Consider the following 23,484-nt stretch of genomic DNA (forward strand, 5'->3'; position numbering starts at 1 on the left):
TAAAGATGTCTTTTATGTAATAGGTGCTTATTAAATATTTCTTGCACTGAGTGAATGAATGAATGAATTTTCTTTTTAATGATAAAAATGTTGACAAGATCTGACTTAAAAATCCTTTTGGTAAGTAAGAATTTGCCTTGTTGGCTTCATAAATCAAAATTTCCTCTGATTCTTATTAAAAATTTACACTTGCATATTAAAAGTATAGAAAGGTCTCACAGAAAAGAGCACACCTATAAACCCCAGGATACCTCTTCTTTGTGTACATCTTAATAGTACATTCCCTGCTGGCTCAGACAGTGAAGCGTCTGCCTACAGTACAGGAGACCCAGGTTCGATCCCTGGGTTGGGAAGATCCCCTGGAGAAGGAAATGGCAACCCACTCCAGTACGCTTGCCTGGAAAACCCCATGGATGGAGAATCCTGGTAGGCTACAGTCCATGGGGTCGCAAAGAGTCGGACACGACTGAGCGACTTCACTTCACTTTAAGGAAGAAAAGCTCTTCAAAGGTCAACCCCAATAAGGTGATTGAATTTAATGAAGGCGAGTGATAATCAATTATTTCATATAGCATTAGCATTTGTTGTTTTGATTTGGCTGATTTTTATGTCAGCAAGAGTAGACAATTGTGGCCTTTTTTGTTCTGTAGATTATCTGACTCCAGAAAAAGAACTCGTACAGGAAGATCTTGGCCTGCTGCAATACCACATTTACGGAGGAGAAGGGGTCGTCTTCCAAGAAGAGCACTCCAGACTCAGAACTCAGAAATTGTAAAAGATGATGAAGGCAAAGAAGATTACCAATTTGATGAACTCAACACAGAGATTTTGAATAACTTGGCAGATCAGGAGTTACAACTCAATCATCTAAAAAACTCCATTACCAGTTATTTTGGTGCTGCAGGTAGAATAGCATGTGGTGAAAAATACCGAGTATTGGCTCGTCGGGTGACACTTGATGGAAAGGTGCAGTATCTTGTGGAATGGGAAGGAGCAACTGCGTCCTGACTGTAGGACTGAACATTATGTTCACTGCACTCTCATTTTCTGTAGGTACAATTCAGAACCCTAAAGGAGTCTGGCTTTTACTATCTTTAAAAAAAAGGTTAAAAATAAAATCACATAAGATGATACTAGCCTTAACATGTACTTGTCAATGTTATGGATATTGTCATAAAAAGATATCTTTTAAAAATCAGAGACTTAATTTTTTAAATCTTAAGATTTGTAGAATGTTTCTAGGATAGGATATTAAAAATGATTCAAACCCATGCATGGTGTTAGATAATTTTTCTAATTATTCCATTGAGTCAGTTTTTGTGGTTAGTGGTTCTCAAAGCAAACTGATCATGTAGATAGATAGCACAAGTATTTGGAGAAACATTGTCTGTTTTGTTACCAAAATGTTGGAAAAAATTTATTTCAATACCTTTTAGAAGTGCAGTGTATATAATGCCTACTAAAAGACTGTAAAATACTGAAATTTTCTTTCAAAGTGTAAAAAATATATTGAGCCTGTAAATTGCTCTGTGACTAGACTTCATTGTCGTCTTAATATATTCTTTGCATGTGCATATATATACACACATGTGTATATATATGTGTGTGATTGATTATGTGACCTATGCAATACAAATTATGGGAATGGGCAGCTTTGGAGTATATATCCCATAATTCTTTTTTCAGGAATAGTTGCAGTATTTACACAGCAGCATTTCTTCTCAGGCTTTTATTGGGTGCTGTTGCTTGCTATGTATGAAGAGAAATGTGTCAAACAAGTTTAGTGTATTCTGAAGAAGGGTGTGAACAACAGTGTTCATGGACTTTTTCGAATGCTTTTCATTATCAGTCCTTGTAACTCAGCTGTTCAGTACCTAAGACAAATTCAAATAGTATGAACATTATCTCCTACTAGAAGTAAGGTTTTCAAATTTTCATGGCACATTATGATTGTAAATGTCTCTCAGTTTTAACAGTAAGTCTATAGGAATCCCGTGAAGATTCCTGAAATGTCTGTAGTAACTGTTAGTCATGTTGAATAAGTGTAGTATGAACAAAGTATTTTATTGCACAGGGTTAACAAACAGTGTGTTGCCTGCGAGGCAACTGCTGTTTTATTACAACATTACCTCTTGTTTTTATGAAATGTACCAAGATTTAAATTGATAACTTTATTTTACATGTGTTTTTTTAAAAAAAAAAAAAAGTTTCTCTTATCACCAGTGTTAGAGTTGTCTTCTGTTTCTTTTTGTTTTGTTTGTTTTCTTTTTTAGCCAAAGAGTAAACAGAAGAATATTCTTATTTTGGTGGCTGTTCATTTTACTCTTAAAAGTGATTGGTGGGTTTTAGCCTAAAAATTGGAGAGTTTGCCACCAAAATGAAAAATATGTAAAGTGTAGTGATTACAGAGCGGTTAAAAATGTGGGTTAGTGCTTATTTATTCCATTGATTGATTATTTGACTGTTTATAAGAAAGTTGCTTTATTTCTTTAAACATCTTCAAAAGATGACCTTTTCTTGTCACATTATAGCCAAAAGAAGCAGAGAACTTCGTAGTCCTGCGTTTGGTTCCTGGTTGGCCAGGTATAAATGAGCTTTACAAAAGTGCAAATTAAGAACTGTCACTTCTGTTTACCTCCACCAAAACTTGATTTTCCCCTAGCTATTAATTTAAAGTTGCCTTTCCTGCAGCTGCAATATTTTGAATAACACACAAGAGTTTGTGTTGATTTTGAATGTTTGTTTATATCTAGGGGTAATGGAAAATGTAAATCCCGTGTAACCTTATTCACTCCACCTGTATCATATTATTTCATTTTCCCCAAAGTCCTTTAATTCTAACTGAACACCAGCAGTATTTTTAGTAATTCTTTCTTTAGCATACTTGGAAGATGATTTATTAAGCTGAACTGTCTTTAGACGTAATTATTGTGAATGTCTGTTTTATTTTATCATGGTGGTTCACATGGCTCTGATGTTCAGTTTGTATTTTTGGAATTGCTTTACTTAGAATTAAAACAGACGAACATTAAATGTGTGTATTTTTTAAAGAGCTAATGAGTTTTGCTTCTGTATTTTGCTGAAAATACACACTGGTGCAGTAGATGGCTGCTTTTATCTAGCCAGGGAGCTAAAGAGTTTCTAGTTCTGTTGTAAATATGTTCACTTGAGTTAATCTTTATAAAACTTTACTTTCATTTTCCTCTTGTCCCCCCAGTAAATATTAATAATTATTACATGCTCATCTTATCTGATCCTTTGAAGAAATAAATTATGTTTAGCCAGCTTGTACACTTTATACTTGAAAGACAAGGTATCTCCCTGTCCCCAAACTTCAAAAAAAATTCAGCCTTTCAACTCTTTTCTTCTTACCTATATAGAAGGTGTTAGGGTTTACATAAAAGGATTTCTTTTTTTCTTTTTCCTGAAGAGCTTTGCCCCAGGCTACAGAAAGAAAAGATGTAAAAATAGTATACCTTATTCATTTTTACTCAAAACAAATATATTTTATAAATACCTGATAGTAATGGATAAATATGGATTCTAAGGCCTTTAGGTGATCAAACAGAATATAAGCTATCAGAGTTATTCTGTCAGTTCTAATGTAGGAGTGATGAAGTCAGATCTTATCTTGCTGGATTTATTTTGTTACTGAATGTTTAATAGAAGTGAACGTTCACTGATACGTGAGTTTGAGGGTATTCTTGTTTTATTTGCAAGGTATGTTTAGTTTCTATTGTGTATAAAGATTTCTGTTAGTGTTAGGGTAGAAATAATTTTTGGGCTATTTGATTGAGTTTTTATTAGGTATTATTAAGTTTTGGTTGGAACCTGATATGATTTGTACAGTTATGGCAAACTTGTACTTTGGTTCTAGGGTTGTTTGAATGAGAATGTAATGGCAGAGGTAGATATCTGTGCTACGTTAGACTACTTCTCTGAATATACTTCCAGAAGTTTCCTTCAGTTTCTTCTTTGGCAGTTGACCAGTCATGTTCTTTCCTCAGGGAAATAAAAACTTGATAGTTAAATGTAAAGTGAGAATTTTATCATGGAATTTGTTTATAATGAGTAGCAGTTAAGAAACTTGATATCTGTCTGATACAGATTTGGAGATGGGAGAAACTGTGAAAGCAAACTGATTGACTCTCTAAATAACAAGTAGATGGGAGCAAGCAACTTTTAAGTCATAATATCAAAATATCTTGGAGCATTAAATAGGTCAAAATGTAATACTGTATTTATATTTAAATTTAGAAGAAGGTGGCAAATTAAGCAGTTCACTTTTTTTCTCCCCTTGTCTCACTTTTACTCAATAAAATCTCTTTCTGCTTTTTTTTCCTTCTTTTGGCCTGTGGCACGTTGGATCTTAGTTCCCTGATTAGTGATCAAATGGGTACCCCCTACATTAGGAGTGCAGAGTATTAACCATTGGACCATGAGAAATGTCCCACTCTGCTTTTTACCCATGTAGTTTCTCTTTGTTGGAGATGATGCTTGGATGCTTAGTAATAACTTCTCCCTTTTGCAGTGTTTTCAAGGAATGTGATTTCTCGTTCAAGAAAATTTTCCACTGGATTTAATCTAGCCAACAAATGAATAAAACCTTCATAGATGATAAAATGTACTTATTGCATAAAGTAGAACTATGTTCTGTTTAAAATCATTAATTTCTGTTCCTTATATTTAACGAAAGGTATTCAATCCTTTTTTCCCTTCTACCTTATGACCTGCTTTCCCAGTTAGGGGGGAATATTTGTGCCCTAAATGGGCACAAATTGGTTTAGGGGTAGGGATGGAGGAGCCAAAAAAATTTTAATGATTTTGGGCCCTCCAGAACTCAATTCTATCTGACAGAAATCTTATTCCTTATTATTTACTTTTGTTGAGTTTTCTTGAATATCACAAGAGCAACACTGACATCGAAGTCATGGAACATAATTTTAAGGTAATTTTAAGATCATGCTGGCAAATCTATAGCTATATTCCAGAGAACTTTGGGCTTTCACTGACTCCCTTGTGTGTGTCATTTATGTTTGATCCTGAGTACTTGTGTGTGGCTTGGGCTTGGAGAATTAAATAAAAGTAAAGCTCAAGTTTATTTAACCCATCATTAACTATGTTAGGTGCAGAAAAGAAAAAATATTGAATGTTGAAAGAATGTCAAGTGAATGAATGGAATATCTAGCAGCTAGTTCAAAGTAATATTTTCATATTAAGCAAAAATTCAAAAAAGCTCACCAAAAACAGTCTTTTTTAAAGAAATTAAGTTTTTCTAATGTTTTACTTTTGCTGAGAAATACCACTTTTGAATAATTTTAAAATATTTAACTATATTGCTATTGTTATGTGTTTATAAAAATGGCACCTGTAAATTTAGAATCAATTTATAGAAGTAAATAACACTGAAAGTTACTCATAATGAAACTATAATAGGAGCATCCAGTATTAATAGTATTGTACATACTTGGTGAGGGGATTAGAATTTTCTATACAGAACTAGTAGAATGTAAGGAAAATTTTCCAGTACAGAATTTGAGACAAAAAGAAGATTTTGTGAGAATTTGGATCCCTTTTGAAAACATGTGAAGCTTTTTAGATACATCTGAAGTTAAACTTCCTTGAGGAGACCATGAAAGTTTAAGCAGATGAAGCTTTTTAGAGAGAGGTTTGACAGGGAACGCCTATTGATTCATGAAAGATTGAGGCACACTTTTGGTTCCAGCTGTGTTTCCCTCTATTGCCAAATCTCTTCTAGAACCCAAAAGTATATCTGTAAATTCCATTGATATTTTTTTTCCCTTGCCTTTGGTATTATGATTTTGTATAACCACATATAGACTTTTCTGTGTTTTTCTTACCTCTAGATATCAGTTATCCAATGAAGAATTATGTCATAATTGATACCTCTTTATAAACCAGGTTTACTCTTTAAGCAACTTTAAACTATTAACGACCATAAATGTTTAAAAATGCCACTTCATTGAAGATTTTTCTAGTTATTAAGTGCTTCATGTTTCTAACAACACCATTCTTAGCATGCTGACTTTTCCCTAATGAGAAATTGTGAACATTCATTTATTTTATGTTGCTGTAATATGATGGTACTCTCAGGGATCTGGATGTGGGTAGGGGACTCTAGTCCTTAATCACTTAGGCTGCGTGATGCTCTTCCATTTGTCTACTTTTCATATATCTTTTTGTGTTAGTCCCCAAGTTAATAATCCATATTTATTCACAGTGTATTGAGCAGCTTTCTCCCTATTTGTTCTCTCTAGCTTCTCAGTTCAGTTCAGTTCAGTTCAGTCGCTCAGTCGTGTCCGACTCTCCGCGACCCCATGAATCACAGCATGCCAGGCCTCCCTGTCCATCACCACACAGTTCAAAAGCATCGATTCTTCGGCGATCAGCTTTCTTCACAGTCCAACTCTCACATCCATACATGACCACGGGAAACACCATTGCCTTGACTAAACGGACCTTGGTTGGCAAAGTAATGTCTCTGGTTTTTAATATACTATCAAGGTTGGTCATAACTTTCTTTCCAAGGAGCAAGCGTCTTTTAATTTCATGGCTGCAGTCAGCATCAGCAGTGATTTTGGAGCCCCCCAAAAATAAAGTCTGACACTGTTTCCACTGTTTTTCCATCTATTTCCCATGAAGTGATGGGACCAGTTGCCATGATCTTTGTTTTCTGAATGTTGAGCTTCAAGCCAACCTTTTCACTCTCCTCTTTCACTTTCATCAAGAGGCTTTTGAGTTCCTCTTCACTTTCTGCCATAAGGGTAGTGTCATCTGCATATCTGAGGTTATTGATATTTCTCCCAGCAATCTTGATTCCAGCTTCTAAACGTTACTAATTTAAAGTAGACTGGGAAGAACTTTAGTGAGGTTTTCCGGAACAAATAGATAACCACTTCAGTAAAAATTTAAACCTCTTTCTACCCACAATTCTGATTTGTTCTTAGAGATTTTTTTGATGTAGACCATTTTTAAAAAATGTCTGTTGCATTTGTTACAACTCTGTTTTATGTTTTGCTTTATGGCAGCCTGGGATCTTAGATCCCTGACCAGGGATTGAATCCACACTCTCTCCATTGGAAGGCAAAGCCTTAACCACTGGACTGCCCAGGAAGTCTCTAGATTCCTGAGTAATGAATCGAGACTGGTTCCTTTAAGAAAGAGCAAATGCTTTTTTATACTGTTTATTACTCAAAACAAGACTATTTTTTGTTTTTTCCTATTTGACATTTTATTGATTGAAATGTTTATGATCATAAATTGCATTAGATTTTCTGTTATCAAACACCTAAGATAGGTTTTCAACTGTCATTGAATAATTGAATGTAGAAAATAAATATCTTTCATTTGCGGGTACTTAAGAGTTGGAAAAATTCTTCAACATTCTATATTCCATCTTGTATTATAGAAGGCTTTGTCTCTTCATCTAGGAATTTAAAGCCTTGATTGAGAAGACTAATTGGTTGGCAAAATAGTTTTACAATAAAAGCCATAGATTGAGATTGCTATGTAGCTGAGCAGTGCAAGCAAGTACCATAAAGACTGAATTTCAAATTTTCTACTATTTCCTAGCTTTTCACTGCAGAAAATGCGTTTTTTGGAAGAAATTTAGACATTGGTTATACAGATTGGATCCATTTCTTTGGTGCAAAAATGTAATTGCTTACTTATACATTACAGTCTTGCATTTTGCATGTGTCTCCTGAAGGTGCAAAGCAGTTTCAGAATAAAGAGGAAATGCCAAAGAAATGATGAAAATAATTTTGATCTATGATGAGAAGAGAGACATTTTATCATGTCTTTTTTCTCTTTAAGACTAAGGAAGTGTCATTGTTCTTGACATGAAGTCTTCCCCTGTCACCTTAGTCCTATTCCATTTCCTTGTTTTTGTTATCTGACTTCACAACAGTCCCTTGATTTGAGAGGGTGTATCTGTTTCTCAAGTCCTCATTATGTCCATCAAATAAAACAATTCTCAGCCTTTAGGTTGTGCACTCTTTTTCAGTCGACATCCTTGTCTTGAGTAATAAACAAGTTTTTTTTTTTTTTATGCTTCCCATTTTATAATACATGAGTGGTTGATATTTTTTGAAATCTTGACTTCTGAATAAGTGAGATAGGACTATAATATAAGCCAAAGTAGGTGATTCTTTTGTGGCTCTCTAATCAACCCTAAGATAGTAAAAACTGCATAGCAAAAAAAAAAAATCAGTGGGCTTGTTACAGATATACTCTTGGATTCTGGAAGAGATTTGGTGATAAAGGGTGGCAGGATTCAAAACTGTCCCTGCATCAAACTAGATGAATTCAGTAGACTTTTCCTTTCCAACAGGTGTTAGAGTTGGCTCATGCCATCCGTGCATTATGAAAAAGTGAAAGTGTTGGTTACTCAGTCATATCTGACTCTGACTGTGCCCCATACTGTATGTAGCCTGCCAGCCTCCTCTGTCCTTTGAATTCTCCAGGCAAGAATACTGGGGTGGGTTGCCATTCCCTTCTCCAGGAGATCCTCCTGACCCAGGGATTGAATCCCCTGGTCTACCATATGGCAGGCAGATTCTTTACCATATGAGTCACCAGGGAAACCCAGTGTATTATGGGAAAGAGAAATAAGGTTTTGTCCAGTTTGTACTTGTCGTATAATAACAAAGTTATTTTAGAGAATAGCAAATTGACATGGTGTTACTCCATGCACATATTCAAGTCATAAAAGTAGTCTAAAGAAATAGACAGGAGGTAGTATTTCAGTCAGAGCAATAATTCCATATTAATTCTCTTTGAGTTTACAGGTTATTAAATGAATACAAGAATAGTAGTAATTTAAGTTTTTACTATTTTAAGTGCTAAAATTATGTGATTGCAATTGAACTTTAAAATGCCAAGCTTCAGAGGATCATAATTTCTAATGAAATAGTTGTTTTACCAAATTCATGTAATTGTGTATCAGCTAAATTTGGTTTATTATATTGGCTAAATAAGTCCAGAAAATGTGTAAAATAAGTTACCTATGCTCTTCATTGTCTTTATGTGGAAGGTATAATTTAATATGTCTCAGTAGGGTTGAACTCTTGAGTTTTTGAAAATTTTTTAAGTAAGTTTTTAAAACTTGAAAATATTTTAAAAATAGGTTTTTACTTAAAAAGTAGTACTTAAAGACTGATGTTTTAAAATTTAATTTGCATTTATTTGGGGCTCCTTTCTAGAGAAACTGTGTCTGTTAAGCTTTGCTATAATAAAATGTTATCTGCTAATTGAAAATGCCACTGCCATAGGTAAGTCAAGAGATACCTGGAGTAACAAGCAGGTTTGGCCTTGGAGTACAGACTGCATCTGGGCAGAGGCTAACAGAGTTTTGCCAAGAGAATGTGCTGGTCATAGCAAACATCCTCGTCCAACAATGCAAGAGGTGACTCTACACATGGACATCACCAGATGGTCAATACCAAAGTCAGATTGATTATCTTCTTTGCAGCCAAAGATGGAGAAGCTCTATACAGTCAGCAGAAACAAGACTGGGAGCTGACTGTGGCTCAGGATATGAACTCCTTATTGCAAAATTTAGACTTATATTGAAGAACATAGGGAAAAACCACTAGGTCATTCAGGTATGACCTAAATCAGATCGCTTATGATTATACAATGGAAGTGACAAATAGATTCAGGGGAATTATATCTGACTGAGTGCCTGAAGAACTATGAAACAGAGGTTTGTAACACTGTATAGGAAGCAGTGATCAAAACCATGCCCAAGTAGAAGAAATGCAAAAAGGCAAAATGATTGTCTGAGGAGGCCTTACAAATAGCTGAGAGAAGAGAATCAAAAGGCAAAGGAGGAAAGGAAAGATAAACCCATCTGAATGCAGAGTTCCAAAGAATAGCAAAGAGAGTTAAGAAAGCCTCCTTAAATGAATAATGCAAAGAAATAGGGGAAGACAATAGAATGGGAAAGACTAGAGAGAGCTCATTAAGAAACTTAGAGATACCAAGGGAACATTTAATGGAGGGATGAGCACAATGAAGGACAGAAGCAGTATGGACCTAACAGAAGCAGAAGATATTAAGAGGTGGCAAGAATACACAGAACTGTACAAAAAAGGTCTTAATGACCTGGATAACCACAATGGTGTGATCACTTAAGTAGAGCCAGACATCCTGGAGTGTGAAGTCAAGTGAACTTTAGGAAGCATTACTATGAACAAAGCTAATGGATGTGGTGGAATTCCTCCTGAGCCATTTGAAATCCTGAAAGATGATGCTGTGAAAATGCTGCGCTCAGTATGCCAGCAAATTTGGAAACTCAGCAGTGGCCACAGGATTAGAAAAGGTCAGTTTTCATTCCAATCCCAAAGAAAGGAAATGCCAAAGAATGTTCAGACTGCTGCACAATTGCGCTCATTTTACATGCCAGCAAGGTAATGCTCAAAATCTTCAAGCTAGGCTTCAACAGTACAAGTTCAACTGAGAACTTGCCAGATGTACAAGCTGGATTTAGAAAAGGCAGAAGAAACCAAGATAAAATTGCCAACATCCGTTGGATGGATCATAGAAAAAGCAAGGGAATTCCTGAAAAACATCTACTTCTGTTTCATTGACTACGCTAAAGCCTTTGACTATGTGGATCATAACAAACTGTGGAAAATTCTTAAAGAGATGGGAGTACCAGGCCACCTTACCTGTCTTCTGAGAAATCTGTATGCGTATCTAATAAGAAGCAACAGTTAGAACAGGACATGGAACAACAGACTGGTTCGCAATTGGGAAAGGAGTATGTCAAGGCTGTGTGTTGTCACCCTGCTTATTTAACTTATAAGCAGAGGACATACATCATGCAGAATGCCAGATTAGATGAAGTATAAGCTAGAATCAAGATTGCCAGGAAGAAATATCAATAAGCTCAGATATGCAGATGACACTACCCTTACGGCTGAAAGCAAAGAGTAACTAAAGAGCCTCTTGATGAAAGTGAAAGAGGAGAGTGAAAAAGCTGGTTTAAAACTCAACAGTCCAAAAACTATGGTCATAGCATCCAGTCCAATCACTTCATGGCAGATAGATGGAGAAAAAATGGAAACAGTGACTGACTATATTTTCTTGGTCTCAAAAGTCACTGTGGATAGTGACTACAGCCATGAAATTAAGATCCTTGCTTCTGGGTTGAAAGGCTATAACAGACCTAAATAGCATATTAAAAAGCAGAGACAATCACTTTGCTACAAAGTCCTTATAGTCAAAGCCATGGTTTTCCCAGGAGTCATTTATGGTTGTGAGAGTAGGACCATGAAGAAGGCTGAGTGCCAAAGAATTGATGCTTTGGAACCGTGGTTTTGGAGAAGACTTGAGAGTCCCTTGGACTGCAAAGGTTGCAAATGAGTCAATAGTAAAGGAAGTCAACTCTGAAATTTCATTGGGAGGACTGATGCTAAAGCTGAAACTCCAATACTTTGGCCACCTGATGCAAAGAGCTTACTCACTGGAAAAGACACTGATGTTGGGAAGGATTGAGGGCAGGAGGAGAAGGGGGTGACAGAAGAGATGGTTGGATGGCGTCACTGACTCAATGGACATGAGTTTGAGCAAACTGAAGGAGATAGTGAAGGACAGGAAAACCTGACGTGTTGCAGACTATGGGGTCGCAAAGAGTCGGACATGACTGAGAGACTGACAACAACAGTAGGTAAACAGATTAACAGATTATGCAATTATTTATATCTTTAATTTGAGGAATCTGGTGTTTTAGGATCATTGAACTTATTTTTGTGTTACTTTAAGTACACTGAGAAAAGCAAAAGTTGGATAACTTGAAGCATGATACAAGGGTTAAAGGGTACTGCTGGGTTAAATTTTCTAAGTAGAGAGTAAACAAAATATTGACCTATTCCTAATATTAAGTTACATGGAAAATTTGCATCTTCACCATTCAGAAGATAAAGATTTATATTGTAGTGAAAATAACTTCATGAAACAAAACTTATATCAAGATCCTTAATTGCGTGCAAAGCCTTGTTTCCAGATAAGTTCACATTCACTTCACACAGGTACTTGAAGTTAGGACTTCTGTCTTCTGGCGGGATTCAATTCAAAGGTTTGTTGTTATAGGATTTTTACAGTATTATTACAGGATGTTTTTTGTACTCCCAGTTATTGAAAATGTTTTTTCAAGCCATTTTGTGTTATTGTTTATTTAAATGCAGGAATTATATTTTGAATATCTATGAGTTGGTTATTAAGAGAAAAATGAAATATTAGGAGTCCTGCTCTGAATTCTTAAATTATGGAGGGCACAGACATAAGTAAAACTAAACTTGAGTTGAAATATGTTAGGTAGTATGGAATATTGGTACAGAGTTCCGTAAGAACTTAGAACAAATCTAAGAGGCATTTAGCAAGGACTTACTGAATGGACTTCCATTTGAATTTGGCTTTAAGGGTGATAGGACTTTTAAAAAATTTGTTTAAGTATATTTAGTGTGTTAATTTCTTCTGTATTGTAAAGTGATTCAGTTTACATATTCTTTTCCATTATTGTTCATTACAGGATATCAAATATAGAATATAGTAGAACCTTATTTATTCACTATATAAATGATAGTTTGCATCTGCTAGTCCCAGACTCCCAATCCATCCCATGGATGATATGATATTCATAGGCCAAAATATGGTAGGATAAGAAACAGCATAAATAAAGGAGATTTTTTGTAGGGGAGGTGGGAGTTCAGTGGGCATACTTTAGAGAATGGTACAGTACTGGACCAGGGTTCACGTCCCTGTTTGGGCACAGCTTCATTTGGGCTTCCCTGGTGGCTTAGAGGGTAAAGCCTCTGCCTGCAATGTGGGAGTCCCGGGTTCGATCCCCGACTTGGGAAGATCCCCTGGCAAAGAAAATGGCAAGCCACTCAGTTCTCTTGCCTAGAAAATTCCATGGATGGAGGCACCTAGTAAGCTACAGTCCACGGGATTGCAAAGAGTCGTACACGATTGAGCAACATCACAGTATTGGAGAGTTCAGGATATAAAATGTGAGAATTAAGCAACATACGGAAACAACATATGACTACAGGTATCCAAATACGTGCTATATTCCTGGAGAAATGAGATTGGTTTGGATGTAGTATTTGTTAGGTTGTACTTTAAAGGATGAATTAAATAGAGGCTTTGGGAGAGAAAAGCTTAAGTTAAAAATGAGGGAGCAGGGTCAGAATAGGCCTGGAGTTGAGAATGAACATCTCAATATTTGAGTGCCTAATATTTGCCAAGATGCTTATTGTTGTTCAGTTGCCCAGTCGCGTCTGCCTCTTTGCGACCCCATGGACTGCAGCACACCAGGCCTCTCTGTCCTTCACCATCTCCTGAAGTTTGCCCAAGTTCATGTCCATTGCGTTGGTGATGCTATCCAGCCGTCTCATTTCTGACGCCCTCTTCTCCTGCCCTCAATCTTTCCCAGCATCAGGAACTTTTCTGAGTCAGCTGTTCTCATCAGATGACCAAAATACTGGAATTTCAGCTTCAACATCAGTCCTTCCAACAAGTATTCAGGGTTGATTTCTCTTAAGATTGACTGGTTTGATCTCCTTGCTGTTCAAAGGACTCTCAGGAGTCTTCTGCAGCACCACAGTTTGAAAGCATCAATTCTTCAATGCTCCACCTACTTTATGGTCTGACTCTCATAACCATTCTTGACCACTGTGAAGACCATAGACTTGACTGTACAGACCTTGTTGGCAGAGTAATGTCTCTGCTTTTCAACACACTGTCTAGGTTTGTCATTGCTTTCCTGCCAAAAAACAAAATGTCTTCTGATTTCATAGCTACAGCCACCATCCTCAGTGATTTTAGAGCCCAAGAAGAGAAAATTTGTTCCAAGACACTACCAGGAGAAAAATGTGAAATAGGTACAGTTATCTCCTCCTCTTTACTGCGAAACTTAGAATGTGTATGTTTGCCTATTTAAAGTGTCAGGAATGGTAAGAGCATTTAAGGAGAGAGAGAGAGTGATTAGTTTGCCTGGGACATGGCTGTGGAGTACATTTGGGAAAAGAGATTATTAGGAAAGACTTCATAAAGGAATTTAAACTGGAGCATGAATAATCAGGGTCTGTAGAGAAGGGAACACACTAAGGCAATCTGCAGTGCAAGCAGAATAAGCAAAAGCTTTAAACCCACATAGAAGAGGATAGTAGAGTTTGGTCAGTGTGTGGCATAGTTGAGGCCGGAGATGATCTGGATTCTGAAGGGAGTGTGGTTCTAAAGTATAGTTTACAATTAATTTGGCACTGGGATGTAGGATGAATTAGAGGGAATTGATAAGAGGTACAAAGCCAGCTAGGGCTAGGTAAATCTGAGGCAGGAGCAGCAGTGGGGGTTATTAGAGAAGTTGGATTAGCTGACAGTACTTGACTTGAGCAGGTCTTGGGTTTTTAAGATTTGAGGACCTGGGAGGCTAGTGATGTCATTAAATAGGAGCAGGTGTATTTGGGGAGCAGTGGAGCAGTAAGAAAGACAGGCTTGATTTAAAGAAAAGGTTGCTACTTGGAAGGAATAGAAGTGGGGTAGGATGAGGTTATGGAACGAAGCTAGTTTTTAATAGCTACTGCTTGTACCAGGCATTGACTAGAAGCTTCTGCTCTTTATTGTTAAGTACTTGCTCTTCACCATTCTTTAAGCAATGACCTAATTTCTTTGCTTCGTAGAACATTCAGATTTCTTCATAGTGGTACTGTGGCAGGTATCTACAAAAGTTTCGATAAAAATGTAAGTCTTACATGTTATCACAGAATAAAAATAATAGAGCAGATTTTAGGTAGTGAACAAAAAAAGCAAGTAATACATAGTGGGAAACCGTTGTGTCGTTTTATTTAAAAGCTTATTCTAAAGCTAAAGCACTTCGAAGTGTTTTCAAGAGAAGACTTTCTGGGGCTTTCCAGGTGGATACTCTATACTGGAGATTCAAAAGTCCATGCTTTTGAATAGTGTGCACAAAAAACAGGTGATAATAAAATCAAACCTGAAAATATTTTTTTAAAAAGAATTATTAAAAAAAAAACTAATGTAAAAATGTTGATAGTTTGAGTTTTAACAGGAATGAGGTAAAGACTGTTCAGGGAAGAAAACTATCAATAATACCTTGACTATTAATAACTTACTCAGAGTGATGAGTAAAAATGTCAGGTGGTTTTGTTGGCTAACTCTGGAAAGCAGCCTTAAAATATTTCACGTAGTTACTTAAAGCAACCTCTTTAAAGAATTGAACTTGTGTTTTGGTATTGAGAAATACAAACTTAAGTTTAGAAAATGACAAGCATTTGCTATAGTCTAGAGAATCCCAGGGACGGGGGAGCCTGGTGGGCTTCCGTCTATGGGGTCACACAGAGTCGGACACAACTGAAGTGACTTAGCAGCAGCAGCAGCAGTAGTAGTAATAATTGGAAACTAGTTAAATAGTACATTCACCAGGCAGTTCATTCCCTTCATAAGGAATCAGCAATATTCTGCAGTTAAGGATTTTCTTAAGGGCTTCCCTGGTAGCTCAGATGGTAAAGAATTTGCCTGCAATTTAGGAGGCCAGGGGATCGAGCCCTGGGTTGGTAAGATCCTCTGGAGAAGGGAATGGCAACCCACTCCGGTATTCTTGTCTGGAGAATTCCATGGACAGAGGAGCCTGGTGGGCTACACTCTGTGGGGTTCAAAGAGTTGGACACGACTGAGTGACTACCACACACCCACATGGATTTTCTTGTAATAGAAATTGTATCTGGGGTTAAGTGTTCCTTCATCCAAATCTGACTTGGAGGAAATAATGCTAATTTGTTTCTCATGTATTACTTTTCTGCTTACCTTCATGTTGTTGTGTATTAGCTGGCAACAAAAGGGAGAATTAGTGAAGTGGTTCCAAGAAAATGAAGATGTGATTTAGAAGAAAGGGGTGATGACTGGGAAGAATGGTGGTAGTAGATGAGAAAAACAGAGGAGGAAATCCTTGTTATTTTTTTCCCTAAGTGAAAAAGCTTTACAGTTTTATAACTATGATACAAAAACACTTGAGTGAACAATTCAGTTCAGTGAACAATTAAGGTAACATAAAACTTAACATAGTTCTGAAACTCCTCCAGGTTCTGTAACCCAGAGCTAATAGTATATAAGCTTTACCCTTCAAGACTTTATATCAGTTTCTGTTTTTACTGAAAGAGGATTGTGTTTTACACTTAACAAACTTTTTACTTAATCATAGCGTGCCTTATCTTTCCATTAGCAAATATTGGTTCTAGATATTGTGCTGGGTGCAGTATATAGAAGAGATATTCTCTGCCTTTAGAGATTATAGTCTTGTAGAGGGTTCTTATAAGTTAATTCTGATACGGTATGAAGAGTGATTTGAGGGGGACGGGTAGAGGGTTATACCATAGAGGGATACCCAATAAGGGTCACACACATAAGAGGGACACACTGTAAGTTTAAGGAATTTGGCAAAACTTCTTGGAGCAATGAATGACAAAGCTGACTTGGAAAAATTAGTAGCTAATATTCCCTGAATACTAACTACTCTTCCCTCCAGGTGAACCATCAGCTCTTTAAAGGCAGATTCTTTTTTTTTTTTTTTTACTTCTGGTTGTACTGGGTCTTTGGTGCTGTGTGCGGGCTTTCTGTGGTTGCGGTGAGTGGGGGCTATTCTTCGTTGTGGTGCGCGGGCTTCTCATTGCAAAGCCTTCTTTTATTGCAGAGCACAGGCTCTAGGCCTGTGGGCTTCAGTAGTTGCCGTGTGTGGCTTCAGGGCTTGAGGGCTCCAGTAGTTTTGGCATGAGGGCTTAGTTGCTGCAGGGCATGTGGAGTCTTCCTGGATCAAGGATCAAACCCATGTCCCCTGCATTGACAGGTGGATTCTTATCTGCTGCACCACCAAGGAAGTCCTAAAGAGAGATTCTTTGCTTTTCTATTCTCCAAAGTTCTACTTACAGTAATGCTCAAAATTTTTCTTATTCTAAGATACTAAACTGTCGGGTATATTGTGATGAGTGTAACTTGTATTAGAAGCTATGGGGCTACAAAAGTATTGTATTCTGTATTCCCTTGGGTGCCTGAAAGGAAATATATTATCAAAGGAGAGTATGGGCCATCTCCATAATGTTTTCTAGCCTTTACTGGCTCCTCATTCTACACAAGGTGACCTTTTTCATTCTTTGCTCCTTTGCTGTTTGTCCAAGGGATAATGAGAGTAATTGCCAACATTTTTTTTTTTAAATTTATGTCCCTTTGGCATTTAAGAGTTTACAGTGGTTTGTATTATAATTAATAAGTTGCTTTCTAGTTGCATATCCTGTATATGCCTTAGTTCTAAGGTCCTTTATAGCAAAAAAGGGGTTGTTACTTTTATAGATGAAGGGATCAGTTATCCACTGTGTACAGTTATCCACTTTGTTATGCCATGATTGTCTGCTGAAAACTTAGCATTTGAAAAAGTCAAGGATAGCTTCTCTGTTGAAATTCACAGAATGATGGTTTTACAATATTGGGGAATTAGGTGTAATCTTTCCATGGCAGTATTCTAATCACCACTTCATCATGGTATAACTTCTACTGCATGAAGCACAAGTTGGAAACGAGATTGCTGGGAGAAAGATCAATAACCTCAGATAGGCAGATGACACCACCCTTATGGCAGAAAGCGAAGAGGAACTAAAGAGCCTCTTGATGAATGTAAAAGAGGTGAGTGAAAAAGCTGGCTTAAAACTAAATGTTCAAAAAATGAAGAACATGGCATCCGGTCCCATCACTTCATGGCAGATAGATGGGGAAACAATGAAAACAGTGACAGACTTTATTTTCTTGGGCTCCAAAATTACTGCAGATGGTGACTTCATGTCATGAAATTAAAAGACACTTGCTTCTTGGAAGAAAAGGTATGACCAATCTAGATAGTGTTTTAGAAAGCAGCAAATACTGCTTTACTTTGGCAACAAAGGTCCGCCTAGTCAAAGCTATGTTTTTTCAGCAGTTACAACTGAGCAACTTCACTTTCATTTTTCACTTTCATGCATTGGAGAAGGAAATGGCAACCCACTTCAGTATTCTTGCCTGGAGAATCCCAGGGATGGGGGAGCCTGGTGGGCTGCCATCTGTGTGGTTGTACAGAGTTGGACATGACTGACGTGACTTAGGAGCAGCAGCAGCCTTTCTTAATGTGAGAGTTGAACCATAAAAGAAGGCTGAGTGCCGAAGAATTGATGTTTTTGAACTGTGGTGTTGGAGAAGACTCTTGAGTCCCTTGGACTGCGAGAAGATCAAACCAGTCAATCCTAAAAGAAATCAGTCCTGAATATTCATTGGAAGGACTGATCCTAAAGCGAAGCACTTTGGCCACCTGATGTGAAGAACTGACTCCTTAGAAAAGACCCTGATGCTGGGAAAGACTGAAGGCAAGAGAAGGGGATGACAGAGGATGAGATGGTTGGATGGTATCACCGACTTGATGGACATGAGTTTGAGCAAGCTTTGGCAGTTGGTGATGAATAGGGAAGCCTGGCGTCCTGCAGTTCATGGGGTCTCAGGGAGTTGGACACAACTTAGTGAATGATCTGAACCGAACTGAACATAGTATGACTTCTGGACAGAATTTTGAAAATGGAATTGCTCTAAAAAGGAAAAAGGTTTATTTTTGACTCTTCTTTCATATTTTATGTCAAAATGATCAGGCTCAATTCCTTAAGAGCCTTGAATATAGTATTTCACCTTTCTGCTGATAACTAAATTCTGTAAGAACTGTTCAGTCGCTCAGTCGTATCCGACTCTGCGACCCCATGAATCACAGCACGCCAGGCCTCCCTGTCCATCACCAACTCCCTGAGTTCACTCAAACTCATGTCCATCGAGTCGGTGATGCCATCCAGCCATCTCATTCTCTGTTGTCCCTTTCTCCTCCTGTCCCCAATCCCTGCCAGCATCAGAGTCTTTTCCAGTGAGTCAACTCTTCTCATGAGGTGGCCAAAGTATTGCAGTTTCAGCTTTAGCATCAGTCCTTCCAGTGAACACCCAGGACTGATCTCCTTTAGAATGGACTGGTTGGATTTCCTTGCAGTCCAAAGTATTCTCAAGAGTCTTCTCCAGCACCACAGTTCAAAAGCATCAATTCTTCGGCGCTCAACTTTCTTCACAGTCCAACTCTCACATCCATACATGACCATAGCCTTGACTAGTCGGACCTTGGTTAGCAAAGTAATGTCTCTACTTTTTAATATGCTATCTAGGTTGGTCATGACCTAGTATATTAAAAAGCAGAGACATTACTTTGCCAACAATCGTCCATCTAGTCAAGGCTATGGTTTTTCCAGTGGTCCTGTATGGATGTGAGAGTTGGACTGTGAAGAAGGCTAATCGCCGAAGAATTGATGCTTTTGAACTCTGGTGCTGGAGAAGACTCTTGAGAGTTCCTTGGACTGCAAGATCCAACCAGTCCATTCTAAAGGAGATCGATCCTGAGTGTTCATTGGAAGGACTGATGCTAAAGCTGAAACTGCAATACTTTGGCCACCTCATGCGATGAGTTGACTCACTGGAAAAGAGTCTGATGCTGGGAAAGGTTGGGGGCGGGAGGAGAAGGGGACGACAGAGAATGAGATGGCTGGATGGCATCACCGACTCTATGGAAATGAGTTTGAGTGAACTCGGGGAGTTGGTGATGGACAGGGAGGCCTGGAGTGCTGTGATTCATGGGGTCGCAGAGTCGGACACGACTGAGTGACTGAACTGAACTCAACTGACTAAGGTTGGTCATAACTCCTTCCAAGGAGTAAGCGTTTTTTAATTTCATGGCGCAGTTAGCATCTGCAGTGATTTTGGAGCCCCCCAAAATAAAATCTGACACTGTTTCCCCATCTATTTCCCATGCAGTGATGGGACCAGATGCCATGATCTTAGTTTTCTGAATGTTGAGCTTCAAGCCAACTTTTTCACTCTCCTCTTTCACTTTCATCAAGAGGCTTTTGAGTTCCTCTTCACTTTCTGCCATAAGGGTGGTGTCGTCTGCATATCTGAGGTTATTGATATTTCTCCCGGCAATCTTAATTCCAGCTTGGGCTTCCTCCAGCACAGCGTTCCTCATGATGTACTCTGCATATAAGTTAAATAAGCAGGGTGACAATATACAGCCTTGACATACTCCTTTTCCTATTTGGAACCAGTCTGTTGTACTAATACCTAAAATGACACTTGTATTTTCTTTTTTGTAAAAAATACATATTTATTTGTCTGCCGGGTCTTGGTTACAGCTTGCAAACTCTTAGTTGTGTCATGTGGGATCTAGTTCCCTGACCAGGAATCGAACCTGGGCCCCCTGCATTGGGAGCGCTGAAGCACTAGCTACTAGACCACCAGGAGAGTCCTGACAATTTGATTTTTTCAATGAGAATATTATGTTTTATCTAGCTTGAAGTTAAATTATTTTATTTATTCCTGGGCTCATTCAGAAATATGTATATTACAACAGAGTAATGTCTCTTGCAGTATAAAATTCACCTGCCTCATTTTAAAGTTTTTATTTTGAAATAATTATAGATTCACAAGAAATTGAAAAAAAAAAAGAGCGGGTTCCTGTGTACTTTTCATATATTCCAATGATGATATTAGCATAATGGTACAATATTTAGTACAGAAAATTGATATTGGTACAATCCAGAGTTTATTCAGATTTCACCAGTTTTACAAACACTCATTTGTATGTATGTATATAGTTCTGTGAATTTTGTATTGTGTTAGATTTGTGTAACCGTCACTATCAAGCCTGAATTGTTTCACCACAAACCTCTCTTTCTTTCCTCCATAGTGTGTGACACTTTATGATTTTCCCCCCAAACCATAATTCCTTTTAAGTGTACCCAAATTATTGCATGTATCAATAGTTTATTCTGTTTATTGCTGCTCAGTATTCCATAGTATGGATGTACCAATGTTTAACTGTTCACTCCTTAAAGTAAAATTTGGGTTATTTCCAGTTTGGAAGTATTACAAATGAAGTTGCTGTATATGTTTATACAGGTTTTTATTTGAGCATATGGTTTCATTTATCAGGGGTGTGTCCAGTAGTATAAATGCTGGGTTGCATGATAAGTGCATGTGTAGTTTTAAAAGAAATGGCCCAAATAGTTTTGGAGTGACTCTACCATTTTATATCCCACTTAGCAGTGTAAGAGTGTGAGTTAATTTCTCTTGCATCCTTGCCCAGCATTTGGTGGTGTAACTTTAAAAAATTTTAGCCTTTCTGGTATAGTGATACCTCATTATGGTTTTAACTGGAATTATCCTAATGGCTAATGATTTAAAAATTATTTTCATATGCTTATTTGCCATCCATATATTTTCAATGAAATGTCCATTCATGTCATTTGCCCATTTTCTAATTGAACTTTTTTATTTTTTTAACTGCTGGACTTTGAGAATTTTTTATATATTCTATTCTTTTGGATATGTGATTTGCACATATTTTTCCCCTTCAGTAGCTTATTTTTTCATCCCCTTAGTAGGTCATGGAGCAAAAGTTTTGCTTTTGATGAGGTGCAGTTTTTCCTTTTATGGGTCATGTATTAGGTGTCAAGTATTGAACCTCTTTGTCTAGCCCTAAGCCTTAAAGATTTTTCTCATTTTTTCTTTCCAAAAAGCTGTATAGTTTTAACATTTAAGTTCATGTTTTCATCTATGTTTGACCCAGTTGCTCCAGCACCTTTTGTTTAAAAGGCTGTCTTTCCCCTATTACTTTTGTACCTTTGTTAAAAATCAGGTTGACTTGTTTTGGTGTATTCTGGAATGTCTGTTCTGTTGATCTGTGTCTATCCTTCCACCAGTACCACACTGTGTTGATTTAAGTATCAGCATAGGTATATTTTATTCTTTTTCAAAACTGTCTTTTTCTTTTGCCTTTTGATTTCGTATAAATTTTAGAATATGCTTGTACTTGTCTACAAAAAAACCTTGCTAGATTTATTTATAGATCAGTTTAGGAAGAATTGACTTTTTATTATGTTGAACCTTCTCACCTTTGAATATGGTATGTTTCTCCATTTATTTAGGTCTTTCACCAGTCATTTGATAACTTTTATCATACTGATCCTGTGCATGTTTTGTTAGATTTATACCTAAGTATGTAATTTTCTTTGGAGTGATTATAAATCATATTGTGTTTTGAATTTCTTTTCTCTTTTTTAATACCAAGCAAGAATTCAGCAAAATAGAACTCTGCAATGTGTCTTTTGAAGCTCTGGCCCTTTCAGTTTTCTCCTACCACTAATATTACTTAGTGCTTTTAAAACTGAAATAAAAACAGAATATTTAGTTTTATTAGTCCATCTTTCCATTTTATCCCAATGTAGAAATAATCCCTTTTATGTCTAATCATTATTGCCACTTGGAAACTAAGATTGGGGAGTTGTTGCTTGCTTTATTTATAAGGGAGTTGATTTCACTGATAAAAGATTCTCACTGTTCACTCTGCTGTTGATTCATGGACAATGAAGACCTCTTAACTTTTTTCCCTGCCCTGCATTTTCTCGCCTTTTCTTCTCAATGCAGGGATCTAGCATCCATGATGTGCTCATTCTCAGATGCCATCATCTTAGGTCTGGATTCTTTATTCTGTCATTCTCCCAGATACACATTAAGTGTATGTATATCCAGTGTCCAATGACACAAACCCAGACACCTGAAAGTGATGGTAGTGCAGAACCAGAAAGGTTCCTAAGGAATTCTACTAGTCTGTGGGGGAAAAGTGGCTTGTCTAAATGGTATGAAGGAAATCACCAATAATATATCAACCTTCACTAAGCACTAGATTCTTTGCTCTTTTAACTGAGTTTTAAGATGTAACTTAAAATACTTCTACAAAGGAGGAAACTGGAGTTTTTTTTTTTTTTAAATATTTGACTATGTTGGGTCTTAGTTGTAGCATATGAGATCTTTGATCTTGGTTATGGCATGCGAATGCTTAGTTGCAACATGTGGGATCTCAGTTCCCTGACCAGGTATTGAACCCTGGTCCCTGCACTTGAAACACTGTCTTAGCCACTGAAGTTCTGAAACTGGAGTTTTGATTTCCCAAGTTCCCCCAGTTAGCAAATGGTCCAAGGATAATGTAGACACTAGAATCCCAAATTGTGTTAATTAAGATTCTGGAACCAAATTCCAATCCTAAACAATCAATTTTTGTAATAGGATAGAAGAGTGGAACAAGCTCCCTGAGTACTTATTTGGCATTCCAGACTCTCAGAACTGAATCTTTGCCTGTTTCGAGTACCTTTGAGTACCTCTTAGTTACATGTTTGGGCAGCAGCAGAACAAGTACATATACAAACAGAACTCTATTGAAGGGTAGAATGATTCACAATAAAAAGTGCAGAGAAGTGTGGGTTTTCAAAACGGAAGAGAGCACACTTTTAAGATGAAATCAATGAAGGCTTTAAAGATTAGACAGCATTTATAATGATTGGT

At 37.2% G+C, this 23,484-nt stretch overlaps 1 protein-coding gene across 4 annotated transcripts in view; it reads left to right on the plus strand.

Annotated features, from left to right (window-relative positions):
* MTF2 (metal response element binding transcription factor 2) overlaps positions 1-18,816 on the plus strand; it is a 92,583-nt gene extending 73,767 nt beyond the window's left edge. For 2 of the 4 annotated variants that reach the window (XM_055401701.2, XM_055401703.2), the window contains one exon: positions 651-18,812. In XM_055401701.2, the coding sequence (XP_055257676.1) occupies positions 651-1,008 (358 nt within the window). In that variant the 3' untranslated portion in view covers positions 1,009-18,812. Of the gene's footprint in view, positions 1-650 lie in introns of all 4 variants that reach the window. The other 2 variants (XM_055401702.2, XM_055401704.2) reach the window with 2 other exon arrangements.
* Positions 18,817-23,484: the final 4,668 nt, after the last annotated feature.

This window comes from Moschus berezovskii, chromosome 4, assembly GCF_049115385.1.
Source record: "Moschus berezovskii isolate FMDL1 chromosome 4, NW_MosBer_1.0, whole genome shotgun sequence".
NCBI classification, from domain to species: Eukaryota; Metazoa; Chordata; class Mammalia; order Artiodactyla; family Moschidae; genus Moschus; species Moschus berezovskii.